This window comes from Perognathus longimembris, chromosome 1 (genome assembly GCF_023159225.1).
Source record: "Perognathus longimembris pacificus isolate PPM17 chromosome 1, ASM2315922v1, whole genome shotgun sequence".
In the NCBI taxonomy this organism is placed as follows: Eukaryota; Metazoa; Chordata; class Mammalia; order Rodentia; family Heteromyidae; genus Perognathus; species Perognathus longimembris.
Window position 1 is genome coordinate 84,654,225 of NC_063161.1, and position 18,779 is coordinate 84,673,003.

The 18,779-nt window shown below is 39.7% G+C and overlaps 1 protein-coding gene across 1 annotated transcript in view; it reads left to right on the forward strand.

Annotated features, from left to right (window-relative positions):
• The window catches only part of Ntrk2 (neurotrophic receptor tyrosine kinase 2), a 364,133-nt gene that overhangs the window by 192,045 nt on the left and 153,309 nt on the right, over nt 1-18,779 (forward strand). Inside the window, exons 13-14 of the mRNA XM_048331472.1 lie at nt 10,562-10,609; nt 16,366-16,554. Coding sequence (XP_048187429.1) covers nt 10,562-10,609; nt 16,366-16,554 — 237 coding nt within the window. The remainder of the gene's footprint in view (nt 1-10,561; nt 10,610-16,365; nt 16,555-18,779) is intronic.

Consider the following 18,779-nt stretch of genomic DNA (forward strand, 5'->3'; position numbering starts at 1 on the left):
TTACCCTTCTATCATTCTATCATTCAAAACTTTCAGCTTTTGGGTGGTTTTACAGTTCCTGTTTTGGAATACTCAACTTGTACCTTCCCACAGGGTCCTGCTACAAACACCTGTGACTCTCTGGATAAGGGCTTTATCATGGCCATAAGTCCCTAAAAAATGTCAGTTACAGAATAAGCAACCTGACTGCCTCACTTTTTGGATAGGTCACTGAAGCGCATTGTACACCATAGCTCTAAGATGCCCAGGGAGGGGAACTCCAGTTGTGTCCAGTGTGATCTACTGGACGGTGCATCAGAGTCTGTTTATGGAAAGATGACTGGCTTCTGGACCTCAGATTCTAACAAAAGATACAGACAAGTTGAAAACTGGTGGCTTATGCCTATAATCCTAGCTACTGAAGAAGCTAAGATATAAGGATCTCCATTTGAAGCCATCCCTAGCAGAAAATTCCATGAGACTCTTATGTCCAGTTAACCCTCAGAAACCCAGATGTGGAGGTGTGGGTCAAGTGAGTAGTTAATAAAACAAGTGAGAGTGTGAGGCCCGGAGTTCAAGCTCCAGTACCAACACACACACACACACATACACACACACACACACACACACACACACACACACACACACTACAGTCAATAGGCAATAAATGAAATAAAGGATGCTGTTGGTTAGTACTTTTCTGTTAAGGACAGAATGAAAACAAAGAAGCTCAGAGAGATTGAAGTGGTGAGGTTGGTAGTGATTTTTTATTTGATCTGAAGCACAAAAGATGAGAAATGAGCATAAAGAACCAGGAGAGAAGATTTGGGAAAGAAGTAAGAAAGAATACAAAGTGAGTGAGGATAGAAATGACCACTCAGGGGAAGCATATTTGAACAAACTAAGACAGGGAAATACTCAATAGGTAACACAAGGTGTTTTTTTTTTTCAAATTTTTATTATCAAACTGATGGTAACACAAGGTTTTACACAATTGATTCCAATGTGAGATCAGCCAAGGGATCTTCCACATCAACTGAGCTGCATAATATCTGAGAAGGAATTTAAAATTTGATATTTGGTTTTGCAATTTCTTTTTTCTTAAAAAATTATTATTTTGACTGCATTTTCTCAGAACTGTGTATAAGAAACTCACAATAAATTACACCTACTGTCCAGTGTTGAGAGATGTTTATTCAAAATTCAAGGAAAAATGTTTAAGGGATTTTAAGCAGGGATTGCAATAACCTGATTTAAAAGATGATTATGTAGGCAGTTCTGTGGAAAAGAGAGCAGGAGAAGGTAGGAAAGAAGCAAGAAAAACAATGGGTTACTGGAAGAAACTATGGAAGAAATGATATGTAATCTAAGCAGCCAAGTTTGACAGTTGATGAATAAAGGAATTAAATAAAATTCAAGCAAAGAATACATAAACATTTATTTATATCTCCATCTTTACAACCAGTTTTATGTATTTCAATGGCCCTTAGCATTTAAGGAAACTTCTGGAAAATGTGTGATGATATTTGTGTACTTCAGCTCAAGCAAAATGCAAATATGTACAGACATAGACACACAGTTTTTCATTTGTGTTGAGGGGGTGTTGAAAACTTTGGAGTCAATTAGTAAAATCTTAAGTCTGTATATACAATATGTGTGTGTGTGTGTGTGTGAGAGAGAGAGAGAGAGAGAGTGTGTGTGTGTGTGCGTGCGCTCGGGTAAGCTTCTTATCCCAATAAATAAGTCCCAACATGGATAATAGTTCAAATACAATAGTATATTTCTTGTATATGGATGGATATTAGAGAAAAAAAAATCATTGGCTCACTGGAAAAATAACACTGAGATTGCCTGGTACCAATGACTCATGTCTATACTCAAATACTCCAAAGGCTGAAATCTGAGGATTAAGGTTCAAAGCCAGTCAGGTCAGACAAATCCCAGAGACTTTGAATTGCAATTACCAGGAAAAGGCAGGAAGCAAAAGGTGTGGCTCAAGTGGCAGAACACCAGCCAACATACATAATAATACACACATAATACATTGATGTGTTCTACTGTACATTCACATTTAAAAAAAAACTTGGAAATTGCTTTTTGAGACAACCCTATGTTACCTTAAAGTCATAACTGTGTGTTCTACCTAGGGCTACCTTCATTCTGGCCATTAAAGTTCAAATAGCATGCATACACATTCAGGGTGTGTTGTGGGGCCAGGCTTGGTATGGTAGCCCTTTCTCTGTTTTCTTTCTATTAGCTAGAATTGAGTTGCACTGCTGCAACTAACTGCAAAGAAAGCTGGGAAATGTAGTCTAGCTGTGGGCCAGGAACAAAAAAGAAATAGAGGATATCATGAGTAACTAGCAGTTTTAGCCATAATATATGTAATTTTCTTTTTTGTGTAGGAACTAGTTAGTATTATTATTTTTCTTATAAAGAACAGTGGAAATAAGTTCCATTGGAAGTTTGAAGAAATGAGATTAGTTAAAAAGGAATTATCCTTTATACTGTGATTCTCAGACCCAGTTGAACTCAAAGCCAGCCTCTTTCCTAGACTAGAGAGATGTATTTTCTTTTCTAAAGGTTATGTCCTTAAGTGAAAGATTAAATTGAAGTGGAAATTTGGCCCCAAACTACATCTTTCTGTGCCCTGAGGAACAGGAATTAATTTGAAGCCAACTATTACTCACTCTGATTATGTGTCAGTAGGAAAGGGAGATAATTATCTTGTCAACAAGGCAATCCTTTGCATTCACTTCTCCTCCACCTCATGACCAGCATTCCAGTACTTTTTCTTTCTTTGCTGTAAGTATCAGCCAATCAACTCAAGTACTTTGGCTGTCTATTTTGAGCTCAATACTGGTCACACTTCGAAGCAAAGCAGCCCTTGAAGCCTCCTCTTTCAAGTGTCCTTTGGGGAGTAGGCGTGGCCATAAGAAGTTGGAAGTGAGGGCCATTTCTGCTTGTGAATCCTGTTTTCCCATTTGTTTTCATTACAATGCTAGCAATACCTTTCCTGGGTATGTTGAGTTATCTTACCTTGAAATATGAAGAAGTGACATTTGAAAGCTGGGTGCTGATGGCTCATGCCTATAATCCTAGCTACTCAGGGAGCTGAGAACTGAGGATCATGGTATGAAAGCCAGCCAAGGCAGAACAGTTCATGAGACTCTTATCTACAATTAACCACAGAAAAGCCAGAAAGGAAGATGTGGCTCAGGTGGTAGAGGCCAAGCTTTGAGCAGAAAAAGCTAAGAGACAGCCACTAGGCCCTGAATTCAAGCTCACTGTAGTACTGGCATGCATACACAGGCGCACACACACTAATACTTGAGAAAGCCAGTTTTAATTTCCATAGAGTTAAAAGGAACAAAAACTAATTTTCTTCTCATCACATATGAAAATAATTTCTCTGAAAGCTAAGTAAAAGAAATCCGGAAACTGCATTCTCTTGAGATCAGAACCTTTCTAAATATCACATGTAGGGAAGGTCAGGTTTCTTTCATTTGGCCTGTTTTCTGGCTCCTTCCTCAGGTTCTCTCGGGGGCATCATAAATATTACTTTTCAGTTCCCTAAACTGTAACTGTTTTCTCTGAGAGATATTTGAAAAGTAGTCTTTGGAACTCTTTATTTTGTTTCAAATCCAAGTTGTTAATGTGTTAATGGTGCTATTGTTTTTGTCTCCTACATTCTTCCTTTCTGATTGAGAAAAGGTTGAGTTTTTCACAAAATGAGATGGATGCGTTTAATTGATTATTTTCATAATTTAGAACTTTGCTGGTCTAGATTTTGAAAAGGAGATCCTTCAAGCTGACTGCAGCTGCAGTTGCTTGTGAAGGAACCCTTGTTTTGTTGTAGTTGTTGTTTCTATGAATAAAGTGTCTCTTTTTAAGCGGGGGGGGGGGGGGGTGGTGGTGGTGGAAAGGGTGGCTTGGCAAGACTCTACTCCTTATGGGTGAAACATCATAGGAAATTGAGAAATTTTTTTTTTGGGCCTGGTGGGAAAACTTGGCTGATGAAATTTAGCATTAAGGTTTTAAGAGTACTGTTTTAATCCATCAAAAAGAGCTATTGGATGTCTAGGAGCTTCCCAGGGAGAGATACTAATTTGACCATTCTGCACCTACTGAATTTGTGAAGTACTTTAAGATATGTTCCAGAAGATTGCCTTCTATGATCGTTTTAATGATAAGTTAGAAATGCTTTAGCAGCTTGTTAATTTTATCAAGGCCAAGCATAGTGTCCCCTGCCTGTAATACCAGGTACTCTGGAAGCAGAGATAGGGAAGATCTTCTGGTTCCCATGTAGCAATGAAAAAAAAAAAATAGTGAGACCCCATTTCAATTGACTAATTGTATATGAGAGTGAGCACCCATGATCCCAGCTATATGAGAAGCATACATTGGAAGATTTTAGTCCAAAGCCAAACCTGTCATAACCATGAGACCCTATCTAAAAAAAGATATGGGGGCATTGATCAAGTGCTAGATTGCCTGCCTACCAAGTGTGAGGCCCTGAGTTCAAACCCAAGTACTGCCAAAAAAGGGAGGGGAAAGCCATCAAGATTTACATTAGTTGGATATCTCTTCACTCTGCATATGTAAAAAAGTAGGTATTGTATGTACTCAAACAAGAAGAACCCTAGATTCAGACTTCACTTTCATCCCGCAATCCATCTGCAAACTCCAGACCTTGAGCAAATCAGCTGTGGGCATTAAACTGTGTTCCAAGTTCCTGCCATCCTGCTGACTTCATGCGACCTTACGGTATACAGTGCTCTGTCACTTTAACAAACTTGCTTTGAAACTCAAACCCTATCATTTTAACCAGTTGCTTGTGGCAATACTCCTAAGTAATTTGGTTTAGTTAGTATGAGAACTGAAGATTAAATTGCAACTAATGTGTAAAATTGCTTTGTATATTTGGTATGTAATATTTGTAATGTAGGTGAATTGGCTAATCATGCAATGCACAATTACAAATCATGCAACATTTCTGTTAGAATTGGATTTTAAGAATTCATCTTTATGTGATCATAATATACATGTAGTGCAGAAAACTTGTATTTTCTTTTTGTCACAGTAGATATTTGTTGACAAGGCTTCAAGAAATATGTTGTTAGAAGATGTTTTTAATGTATAATAAAGTCTATGATTTTTTTTTTTTTTTTTTTTGGCCAGTCCTGGGCCTTGGACTCAGGGCCTGAGCACTGTCCCTGGCTTCTTCCCGCTCAAGGCTAGCACTCTGCCACTTGAGCCACAGCGCCGCTTCTGGCCGTTTTCTGTATATGTGGTGCTGGGGAATCGAACCTAGGGCCTCGTGTATCCAAGGCAGGCACTCTTGCCACTAGGCTATATCCCCAGCCCTAAAGTCTATGATTTTTGTACAAAAAAATTTGCTGAGAAAAATCAACCTATAAAAAGAAAAGGGTTATCTTTCTTTGGGGGTGGGGGTGGCTTATGGTTATGATAATTTATCCATAGCACTTGGCCTCAGTGATTTTGGCCTATGGCACAGCAAAGGTCATGGCAGGAGCATGTGGCAGAGTGAAACTACTCACCTGTTGCCCAGGGAGCTGAGAGTAAGCACAAAGCCTAAGTCCCCTAGAGAACATGTTCTAAGGACCTAAAGACCTCCCATGAAGTCCCACTCCTTAAAAGTTCCGCCATCGCCTAATACTACCACTCTGAGGCATGGGCCTTTTCAGCACTTGACTTTTGGGGGAGATTTAAGATCTAAACTCTAGGCTCATTTTCACCACAGATGCACTGTCCTAAAAATGTGTGCTGTCAACCAGTGCTCTTATTTTAACTTCTAAATTCCCGTCCATTTTTCTAGGTTTCTTGGGGTTCTACCAGAACTCCCTACCAAATACCTTGGGATCATAATGCAATGTTTTTGGGGTTTGTTCCCTTCCAATTCTCCTCAGCCTTTAGTTGGTCATCACTTCTTCTGGGATCCCCTAACTATGGCTGACAGCTGTCAGTCAACTCCCTCCTCTTTCCTATCCTACTCCACAGTCAAGCCACCATTCTCTCAAAAACATACAACCAGGCTGGGAATATGGCCTAGTGAGAGTGCTTGCCTCATATACATGAAGCCCTGGGTTCAATTCCTCAGCACCACAGATCTAGAAACTGGCCAGAAGTGGCGCTGTGGCTCAAGCAGTAGAGTGCTAGTCTTGAGCAAAAAGAAGCAGCAGGGACAGTGCTCAAGCCCTGAGTCCAAGCCCCGGGACTGGCAAAACACACACACACACACACACCAAAAAAAAAAAAAAAAAAAACAAACCATACAACCAGTTTCTTGCCTTTAGTTTTTCTCTCCCATAGTCCTCTTCTGTCAAAGATGTTCTTCTACAATCAGTCTTGATTGTGTTTTTCCTGGCTTGAGATTGGCGGCATTTTTGTTTTGTTTTTTACTCTAATCACTGTTTTCACTATAAAAGCCCAGTTGTTGCTTTGGCCTGTACTTGTGTTTCTCAGAGGGTTTTTGTTGTTGTTTTGTTGGTTGTTCCCCTGCTCCCTCCTGTCCCTGGCTACATCAATGCTTTAATATATTTACTACATTCACCATGTTAGCCATAACTCAACTCTTGTAGTGAGTGCACATGTTCCTCAACTTACAATGCAGTTATGTCCTGACAAACCCATTGTATGTTAAAAATGTCAAGTCATAAACACATTTCACGTACTTTCCTTATTGAACATCACAGTTTGTCCTCTCCTACCTCCAATATGCTCAGAACACTTACATTCATCTACTGCAGCTGAGCAAAATCCTCCAACACAAAGCCTGTCCACTAGACTAGTGCGTGAAAACAAAAATACAATCTCCACAAAATGGTGGCAGCACAACATTCTGTACAAATTCTGTGTCTACTCTAGTGGTTGAGTACACTGAAAGTGTGGCTCCCTGTTAGGACCCAGCATCTCAGGTACATATTATGCTACAAATCATCAGCCCAGAAGTAGATCTGAATTCAGACTTTCAAGTACAGTTTCTACAGAGTATGTATTGCTTTTACACCCCAGTAAAGTCAGAAGTGCTTAAATTTAACCCTTGTAAGTCAGGCACATTTATATATTTTGGTAGGCTGTGGAGCTTAAACTAAGGGCCTGGATGCTATCTCTGAGCTTTTTCCCTCAAAGCTAGCACTCTATCACTTAGAGCCACAGTGTTACTTCCAGTTTTCTGGTGGCTAACTGGAGATAACAGTCGCATGGACTTTTCTGCCTGGGCTGGCTTTGAATGGCGATCCTCAGATATCAACCTCCTGAATAGCTAGGAATACAGGCATGAGCTACCAATGTCCGGCATTTGTATCTTTTCCCATTCTTTCTAATTCTAACTTGTTTTCTAGAAGTTGTAAGACTGGCTTGAGACTTCATCTGGCCTCTAGGCCAGGGTAGTTAACTGCCCCTTTCTTCTGAGCTCCCCCCACCCCATGTACTTCTAGGATGGCTTGCCTTCCTCAAGAGTGGTCCTGTCAAACCTCTGTCTGCAGGTGAAATAAATAAATGAGTACAAATAACTACTGGAGAAGTCTTTTCATATGTAAAACTAAACCATAAGTCTTCATGTTGTAACAAGTGGTTCATTTTGGCTCTTTTGGAGATGTGGAAATGCAATTAAGAAAGACAGAGGGAATCCTGGTTCTGGCATCAGACTAAGTCCCTGTTCAGTCACTGTAAGCTGGGATTTGTGCTAAGTTCCTCAGCCTCTCTGGGTGCATGTTCCTTATCAGTAAGCACTGGATGATTTGTGATCCACATGAAGTACAGCTGAAGGCCAAGAACAAGGGAAAAGTGTCTGGAATGAGTGGGGGACCTTAAGTGTGTTTTGATGCCTGGTACAAGAGAGAGGAATCCTGGCTCTTTCTTCTTGGTAGTCTTCTTTGTGGTACCCAAGCACACCAGGAGCCTGGGACAGGTGGAATGTCCATGGTTTCATGGGGTACAGATGGGAGGAATGCTTATCTGTTCTCTGCCCCTAAATATGAAGCCACACCAATGGCAGGATGGGAATGGCAGGAAATGGTTCCCTTTTAGCTGTCCTTTGGGTGGGGCTTAACAATGCACTTCTATTTTCTTATACGTTGTGGGTGAAAATGAGACTTGGTACAATGCAAAAGTCATTTTGAACAGTAATCTCTCTCTAATAAATAATCTCATTTATAAGTCTTACCTTTCAGAATGATGGCTTAATAGTATTTGGTTTTTGTTATCTTTTGTTTTATTTCTGTGCTAGTCCTGGAGCTCGAACTCAGGATCCATGAGCTGTCTATGAGCTTATGTGCTCAAGACTAGCTCACTCCCACTGGAGCCAGTGCTCCACTTCTGGATTTTTTATTTTATTTGTTGTGAATAATTAGAGATAAGAGTCTCACAGTCTTTATTGCCCACATAGGCTTTAAACCATGGCCCTCAGATCTCAGCCTCCCGAGTAGCTACAAATGCATAACTGAGCACCTATTGTGGAGGGACTGATGCTTTATTTATTCATTTTGCAGTAGTGGTGATTGAACTAAAGGCCTGGCATTTGCAAGGCAGGTACTATAAGACATCACTGGGTGCTCAAGGAGTTTTTATTTTTGTGGTGGGGCCTTGCTTTTTATGCCCATCCTGGCCTGGACTATGATGCTCCTACTTTAATTTCTTCTGTAGCTGAACAAACAGGTATGCACCACCATACCAGCTGTTGAGTGAGGTAGAGTCTCAGAACTTTTATGACTAGACTGGACTCAAAGCACGATCCAAGAATCTCCACATCTCAAGGAATTAGGATTATAATGTTGAACTACATCCCAGACTGGAATGATTTTCTCGAGAGTGATAGAGGCAGCTCCAATGAGTGAGATGTTTGTTGCATTATTACCATTAACAAATGAAAATCACCTGAAATGTGCAACCAGTGTGGAATGACTATTGTCCTTTATGACTTCCCAAGTAAAAGGGAAATGACACTTGGAAAAACTACTCAAATAATTGGAAATTTTCAGTCTGTGGCTTAATTTCAAGAAGATAAGTCAAAGGAATAAAGATCCCTCAGTAGCCAATGGGAAATACACCTGTTTAGATTAAAGTCAGTTAGTACCAACAAACCTACACAGAATCCTGTCTTTCTAGACTCAGCTCCAGTGAATGAAACTCATTGTATTTCATGCAAAGTTATATTTATTTGGCTTTATAACATAGTTGGCCTTTAGCTCACCCTCTGGAACTTGAAAGGAAGCATTCAAACTAATATCAGAGGAAAAGTGAATTTGGGGTAGGAATGCCTTGAAGTTGTGGTATATCAAGAAAACAACATCTAAACTTACAAAAAAAAAGTTAATCATCACACACGCTTTTTGTGTGTCTTTGAATGTGCAAGTTTATTTGTTTTTGGTCTCAGTACTGGGGCTTAAATTCAGGACCTGGGCACTCTCCCTCAGCTATTTTGCTCAAGGCTGGGGCTCTACCTACCACTCAAGCCTCGACTTCTTTTGCTTTTTGGTGGTTAATTGGAGGTTTACCCTGCCCAGGCTAGCATCCAACTGCGTTCCTTAGATCACAGCCCTGTGAGCAGTTAGGATTATAGGCACGAGCCACTGGCACCCAGGGTGTGCAAGGAGTTTGTACACACATCATTTTATTTAAATTAGTTCTTCTATTCAGCTTTTTCAAACTTCTCCTAAGAGGATCACTACGGAGCTGAGGAGCAAAGAAATACAGTGACTGATTTGGACTCCATTCTCTGTATCTGCCTCATATCCAGGGATTTTCCTACTCTGCAGAATTCTCTTTGAGCCCTGTGGAAATTACCTAGAAGGGAACAGTCAGCCTCAAGAAATAGTTCACTGTGGCTTTATACACTGGAGACCCTCCAAAAATCTGGGGTCTCTTTTTTACACATGTCTAGATGAGTCTTGTGTTGAAAGAGGCACAGAGCAGCCCACCATTACTAAGCAAGTCAGTAGTAGGAATCCTTGTAGAATTGCTATGCCTTTTTCTTGTCCCTCACGAATCCCTACCTAACCAATATGTCCCATAGGATTTTGTTCTCTCTCTCTCTCTCTTTCTCTCTCTCTCTCTATCTATCTCTATCTCTATCTCTCTGCCTGTCTCGGATTCAGAAAAGATCTGTTTTCTCTCATTATTTTCCCACATCACTGTGGTTCAGAACCATAGTACATTTGTCAAAATCATTGCGTGTCTTCACCCCTACTGTTTTCCTATTAGATGATTCAATACCAAGCAAGGATCTCTTCACTTAGGGGAAAGAGAGAAAGTGAGAAAGAAAGAGAAGGACTCACTGAGGTTAACCCTGTTTGGGGGTTATTTCTTTTCTCTTGATGACAGTGTCTTATCTGTTTTCAACTTCCGTGTTTTCAGGATGAGAAAGAAATCTTTACAGAAAAATCCAAAGGCTAGCTCCCAAGTGTTTGATAGGAAATCTGTCTCTAGTGGCTTCTCTTTTTATTTACTTTTTAATTTGGGGTTGGGGGACTTGTCACATTGTTTCTCTAAGGACAGTGCTGACTATTTCTGGTTTACACTTCTCTTTCGAAGTTTATTTTTTGTTTTGTATGGTTTTCAGATTTCTCATGGTTTGGATTTGGGAAAGTAAAATCAAGACAAGGTGTTGGTAAGTAGTTATTCCTTCTTTGAATAAGTAATTAGCTTATGTTGTTTAATTCAGATGAAATGATCTAGATACTCTTTATATTTGTTGGTCCTTGATTCATGTTCTGTGTTCCTGGCTTTTGATTTGTTGAAGAAGGAAGTTTAGGTTTAGATGTTTGTTTGTTTGTTTTTTCCCAGAAAAGGCACAATTTTTGCTAATTATGCTTTTGGTTTTTTTTGTTTTGCTGTTTGGAAATGGATTTGTTGTTATCCTGGGAGGATGCATCAACTACTGATGGATAGTGATGGGTTCTTAAGATGATTAAAGACATAAAACATAACTACATTGGAACTATACATGTGGCAGTTGAACAGTCAAGCCTGGACAAATGTGGCTCTTAACTTGTTCAATTGGCCAACTGGAATGGAGTTTTGAATTGGTAGATCAAGCTATTCATTTGTGACCATTTCTTGCTCAAAGCAGTCTTTAACATCCAGACACTGTGATTTCTGCTTGATTGCATTCCATTCCTTGCATTCAGACTGTGTGCTGACAACTGCAAGGCAGCGTGTGGAGCTGACTGAGTGAATGCAGAGATGTAGTTCATCGTTAGGATTGAAATCAGGTGTGATCTCCCGGGACCTCCAATTTGTTCAGTATTTTCTACGGGTACAGAGACAATGAATAAAAATTGCATGGAAGGCAGGAAAAGACAGGCTGTCTTCCATCATTTGTGCAGGTTTCCACATCTGATCATGATGGACAGATTCTCTTGGTTTGTGTTTCTTTTGGTAGCAAGTTTGGCTACTGGTAAAACTGCAAAGTAGGGGAAGTGTCTGAATGCCCCACTCTGAGCCACCTGACCTAGCTTTATAGGGAAGCCCACTTCCTTTTCCTTTTTACCTCTAATGTCAGACCTTGTCCTGTAAAACAGTGTCTATCAGTGTCTGTCCACTGATCCAGAATGGCCAGCAGGCTGAATCCTGGCTGAGGCAGATGAAGTCTGTAGGGGAAAGGTCACTCTGTCCCTCACCAGTCCCATAGATTCTAAGGAAAAGCCCTTGACAAATGAACAATGCCAAGGCAAAGTTGGAACATAAATCTGAGCCAGCTCAGGACTTCCAGGCAGCTCTCCATGGGCAAATTTCAGAGATAGCCAATCATAATCTCTTTGCCAAGACATTATAAAAGGCACCCTGTTTTATTCATACTGTGCTTTCATACTGTGATTTCATACTGTGCTTTGCTGGGGGAGGAGAGGGGAGTGTGAGTGCCGTGTGTATAGAGAAGGTGGTGAATTCTCCCATAACAGTGCTGTATAATGGTGTCTTCCTTCCACTAAATAGCAAATCACTGTGCTACTTCAACATTTTCAAGACAATTTGCACTACAGAAGGATATTTGTTCCCAGAAAACTTCAAAAATATGATTTGACCCTTTTAGGCCACAGTAGAGATTCTTTTTAGAATGTTTCAGCTACCACCCACCAGACTGCATAGTATTATTATTAGGGTTTCACAAAGCCAGTAGTTTTGGAGATGACGGACAGTGAAAGCAAAAACTTTGTGACTCACAGTTCTCAAGTGGGGAAAAGAGGAGCCATGCTATGGGGTGGGGACAAGGCTATGCATTGAGCACCAAGATGGGTGAGGTGGAGGAAGGATGGGGGAAAGCATAGGCATGAATCTTTATTGGAGTTTCCATGAGACCAGGCAAGGTAAGTAGGCAGGTCTAAGACTGTGTAGTTTGAGTCATTTCAGAGAACCTCTAGACATAGGACTGTTGGGAGTTTTCTGAGGTGGTTGGGGCAGGTGATGGCTTGGAGTTTGAGTCACAGATAAAGAAGGTGATTGGCAGTGTCAATGGTATTGGGTGGTTTGACATGTCCAGCAACTAGCTAGGGCTAAGGGAGCCATGTGGGAGGCAGTCCCGTCCAGAGTTAACAAGCCCCAGAGGCCAAAGCTTCACAACACAGAAAATAAAAAAATCTCTGTTAATACAGCTACTTAAGTTAATAATGCCTATTCTCATACACTGTTAATATTGAGAGAAGGAAACTCTTCTATGATGACCTTCCTCCATTCTGATCACTGGAAGTAAAGTCTAAGTTAGGTTTGGATATGTATAAATATATTCTAATATAAAATATGTTATTTTATATTGTTATTAAACAACAATTATAATAAGTTAAAACTATATATAATATTACCATCTATACTACTATGACCTTACAGTATATAACATCATTAATATTTCAATAGATATACCATGTTATTATATGCTATACTATAAAATTATATACCATGATATATTGTATACTATAACATTATAACTTTATAGACTATAAAAAATGTCAATACAATAATTAATGTATTAGAATTAATAATACATGATTTTCAAGTCCTCTGATGAATTTCTTGTAAAAAGCTGTGATGTACCTCTGACTCTTCTGTTTTTTTTGGTGTCTGCTCAAATACATGCATAGACACACAAAGCAGCAACCTGTGAAATGCACAGACAGGCTGGGATCAAATTATATCCACATTCATTGTCTCCATGGAGAGCTTTTCCCTCTTCCCAACTTTGTCATGCTTTACATTTCATTGTATAGAAATGTTCATAGGAAAATAGGCTTATTGCCTGAAAGTTTGCCAGCCGTATCAATCTTGCAGGGTTTTGGAACATCAATAATAAAAGAAACAGCACTTAAATTAATATTCCACTTGATGAATTGTTGAGGTGTGTGTTGCTCTTATTTGTCAACAGTGGCTTTCAGCAAAGTGAAAAGACATATGAAAAATTACCTCTGGTGCTTTATGCCATTTGCATACTTCATTGCATCCACCCTGCCTTGCAAACACTTACTTGAGACTCAGCAGTTTTAATTGCAGAGACCAGAGGAAGAAATGTCCTTGCTGGAGAAGGAGTAGAGAGCAAGTTCCTTCACAGGACTAAAGCAAGGGCTCCACTCTGTACTTGGCTGAATTCCTGGAGGAATCTCAAGATTGTTATCTAGGTGTCAGCCTCCTCAAAAATGAATGAAAGCTGCCCTGATGCTGCTGACCTGACCTAGAGACATAATCCTTCCTTCTTCTTTTTCTTTCTTTCTCTTTTGTGCCAGTGCCAGAGCTTCAATTCAGGGCCTACTTCTTGCTTGGTTTTTTTGATGAAGGCTTGAACTCTACATTTTAGTCACAGCTCCACTTCTGGCTTTTTGTTAATTAATTGGAGATAAGAGTCACATGAACTTCCCTGCCCGGGCTGGCTTCAAACTAGGAACTTCAGATCTCAGCCTCCTGAGTAGCTACGACTCCAGGCGTGAGCCTGGTAAGGTCAATCTATTTCTAATAAAATCTTGGGCTCTGGAAGGAAATACTTTAAATGTGGACTATTTGAAAATAACAACTCCTGCATTTTGGAAGTAAAGGTGGAGCCTGGAATCTGTAGAGACATGTGTAGCCACAACTTCACCCAACTCTTGGAGCATTGGCTTTGAGAACTGAGAGGTTCCCAAAGGAGATAGAGCAGAGGAACCAAAGGGTGGAAAGGTTTATTGACAACATGCAGAAATCTTAGCATGACACATCTCTATTCTTCATTGCTGGATAGAATCTGAGTAGATCTGGCAGGATGCAGATCATAAAACCAGGAAGGTTGAAGATATTAGAATGAACCTGTCTTTGTAGTTACTATTGGCAGGATTTCCACTCTTTGCTATCACAGGTGAGTAAAGAATAAGATGAGCACAACTGGTGGGCTCACCTTGCTTTTGAGTCTTCTGTGGCTTCTAAATTGGCTGTGTGAGAATTTGTGTGCAGAATTAAACCAGAGTATATCATTAAAAGCAACTTAAATGTGCATCCCATTGAGAGATGCATTAAAAACAACCTATAACAGCAGTTGGATTCATCCTACATAGTTTGTTTAAGATACAGCTAGCTGGGGAATGTCTAATTGTTATCACTACAAACTGTGATAATCCCCATAAGGGGGTAGGCAATGGATCTTGGGGATTGGAGGCTGGATTATCATTGTATCAGAGCCCCTGACAAAACACAAACACACACATACTTATGATTTCTATACTTTTTAGTGCAATAGTTAAGTGTGAAGAGAAAGATGAGGAATGTATGGAGATGCTGAAACCTGCATGCTGGTGGGGGTGGGGGGTTGAAAATGAATTCCCTTATACAGGACTTAGCAATTCAGATATTCCCTTGGCTAGTAAGGCTTGTGCCTTGCTGTGTATTAGATTCTGCTTTTTCGTTCTCCTTTGTCTTTGGTCTTTCCTTCACATCTTTCTCTTGGTTTATGCCAGTAGTCATGGCCAATGGTCTGCTTCCATGAGAAATTGCCCATTCAGTATGCTTCAGATGTATGCACAATCTATGTCAAAGAGGTCTGTCTCCTTCCTAAGTATGGATTGCACTAGTGATCATAATTGTTTTGAAACTTTCAAATAGACATTTTTGCTTGCAAGAAGTATGAGTTAATGATAAATGGATAAATTGTTCAGACTGCATATAAAGTTACATGCATTCTGCTGTTTAGACTTCAAAATGTGTCTTGTATGAAAAATGTTACATTTATTGCTTTAATATACAGGCATGTAGGTATTAACTCTATGAATAGTCTTATAGCTAAGGGCAAAACAGATAACTTTGTCTTGAGACTTGTCCATTATTGTTATGAAAATGTTTTTTTTAGGTGAAAGTGGCTTAGGTATTCAATGACTAAAGAAAATGAGACATAATAAGGGAACAGTCTAATATAATTTTAAGCCTCCAGTTAAGGGTTATTTAGGCATGCCTACTGGTAATTCATATCCATGAAGCACATTTATTTAAATTGACCATTTATTATCCTATCACTACTCTCAGTCCACATTCAAAAGACTGCAAGAAGATTAGATAATTAGCATTTTACAAATGTAAGCAGATACAGAGATACAAAGAAGCTAACTGACTTATTCAAAGACTACAGACAGAAAGTCAGATCTTCAAACTGCCACCATAACTTTCAGTGTCCTGGGAAATGAATCTTAAATTTATTCTGGGAACTCAGTGACACATGGTTCTGAAGGTATGCATAAAACAAAGAACGCTGTGGACAAACTTTCAGGAAATAGGAGTGACATAATTGGAAACATCATCCATTGCTGTTGGGAATATGAAATTGTACAGTCACTTTGGAAAATTGATCTTCCCTCAAAGTTGTCAAGAGGACTACAACATGGTCAATCAATTCCACCCAAGAGAAAAGAAAACGTGTTCCCACAAAAGCTGGGACATGAATTCTCCTAATTCCATTGTTGCTACTAGGGATATAGTTCAAATAACACCAGTGTTTTTCAATAAATGAATGGATGAATAAATAAAATGTGGCATATCCCTGAAATGGAATATTATTTGGCAATAAAAGGGAATACTGATGTATTCTATAATACAAGTGAATATTTAAAAATTATATGAAGTGGATGAAGGTAATTACAAAAGGTCACAGAGTATGTGATTCCATTTGTGTGAAGTGAAAGAATAGATCAATTCATGGAGATGGAAGTAAATTCATGGATTTCTAGAACTAAGATTGGGGAAAATGGAGGATACCTGCTGATCAGGGTGATGAAAATGTCCTAAAATTGGATTGTAGCCATGTTTTCTCAAGTGTATGAATGTACCAAAACCTGCTGAGTCCTACAGTTGAAGTGAATTTGAGGTATATGAATTATAACCTAATAGCCACTGACTTACAGACTACATCATTTTTTCCAACTCCAGGCCCAGCTTCAGTTATCAGCAATGATGATGACTCTGCCAGCCCCCTCCATCACATCTCCAATGGGAGTAATACTCCATCTTCTTCAGAGGGTGGCCCTGATGCTGTCATTATTGGAATGACCAAGATCCCTGTCATTGAAAATCCCCAGTACTTTGGCATCACCAACAGTCAGCTCAAGCCAGACACATGTAAGTACAGCTGTTTATACTTATTGGCCCATTTGTTTTTGGTATAGCTCTATCAATAAGTGTGTTTATCAGAAGTTCTGACAAGGCTGACTGGGTGGGGGTTAGTGAAATGTCTGAGGATTCTTGCAGCCTTTTGGCCTATGAACTAGATCCTTTAGTTTGTTGCTTATGGAATTCTGAGGGTGTGTCTGCTGGGATGGGAACTGTGGTCAGATACTTCTCTTGGCATCCGTTTTCCAAAATCATTTGTCAACATGAAGTTGGAATCTAGGCATGCTTATCTTGAAAAAAGACAGAGACAGAAACCAGAAATGCCATTAGAATGTACATATATCAGTTAGTGATAATAAGCAATGATGCAGTTTAAATCTGCTTTTTGAAAGTAATTATGGTATACACTATGGGTAGTCAGGTTGCACAAAGGTGGTATCCATTTGAGTAGTTCTCTATTCTTTGTTTAATCTACTCACAACATGAGGCCTTGTGTAATGTCATAGCAGCAAAAAGACATTTCAGCAGACCACATGAATATGAAATAGGCCAACTTTGTTTTCTTAGAATGAAAATTACCCCCTCAGCTTGGGGTTCTTCTCAGAGCCTCTTCCCCTATCTTCTGACAACTCTATGGACAATAAAAAATAAAATCACAGTGAACAAAATGGCTTCTGCACTTGGAACTCTTGGCTGGCCTTCCTGCATGCTTGAATAAGGGGCCCTGAGAAAGCAGGTGGCCCAGATCTCAGTGGTTTACTGGCTCTGATGAGTAGGTATCTTCTGTTTATCTGAACGTTTGTATTCTTTCTTAACTACTACTCTCTCACCTGTCTTGGAGGTGAGAAAGGAAGTACTGTTGCAAAGTTAGGCTTTGGAAATTGATTTTCTACCCCAAACCCAGGGAATGTGATGGCTCAGGAGCAGATATCAGACATGTTTATATAGAAAGAAACACCAGTGATTTCTTCTTATTCATCCACATTTGTTACAAAAGACTTTCCAATTTGAACTTGAGGCTACGCATTAGGACAATAACAATAGTACAAGCTTTCCATATGTGAAACTGGGCCCCACCAAAGATTTTAGTTGAATTTTTAATATTATGAGATAAAGAGAAAAATGGGTATGAAGCACATTGAGCTCTTCAAACCTAAAGACATTATTTGAAATCAAGGTGCTATTAATTCTAATATTGTCACTGAGATGTGAAAAAGATGAGCAGAGACAGTGTTTAGAATGAGCATCCTTGGTTAGCTAACCATCTTCTGAAGGATATAGATGCCCTGAATATGTAGCAGTCAACTCTGGAGCTGACACAGGATGCTGTGAGGGGAGAATCTGTCATTATCTTGATTAGCCTCCTTAGGAATCGAATACTTTGTATTCTGATACCACCAAGACAAAAACATGATAATCAAGGTTGATTACAATCAACAGAACCCCACAGACCCTTTGCTTTCCGAAAGAGAAAAGATAAAGCTGAATAAACATGTAGAGACCATTGGACCAACAATTCCAATGAGAGGAAATGAACAAATAGACAAGAAAGCAAATACCAGTGCACATGAGAACCTTTGGACAAATGTGAGTGATGACTGCTGAGTTCATGGCTTACCAGAGAGAGAAAGGACTTCTTCCCTTTGAAGTTCTAAAAAGAAGTGACATCTAGAGTCCATGGGAAATTCTGTAAATATTTTTAATGACTTTTGGCTCTGATGCCTAGCCACTTTGTGTCATCTACCCTTGGAAGGGATTGGAAGAGTTTATAAGCCTTCCTTCAGCTTCTAGCCTCCCTGCTCCACCCCCCCCCCCCCGCCCCCCCCTCCGCCCACGGCAGGCTCCAGACTACCCAGTACCCATTTAGCCATTCCTTCCTCATTAAGTCTCCCTGGATCCCTTCTTCACCCAGGCATCCTTTCCTGGTGGAGTCTTCTCAGCCACCCTTTATTTTAATGCTAGAGGAATTTTTTCTCTCTCTGAAACAATATACTCTTAGATGATTTTAAAAAGATTTAAAATTATACATCTTCCATTTTCAAAGAAGAAATGGGAGCAAAGAATAACTTGTCCTTTTCCCTTTGACCTTTCATGCTTATAATGCTTTACCTTACTTTCTTTTTCATTTATCTTCATTGTACATGTTGTCTTTTGTCCAGTGTGAGTATGAGCACCCTTGTGAGCATGTTATGCAGTCTCGCTTAGGTTAGACTGTAAGCTTCTAGAGAGTGGCA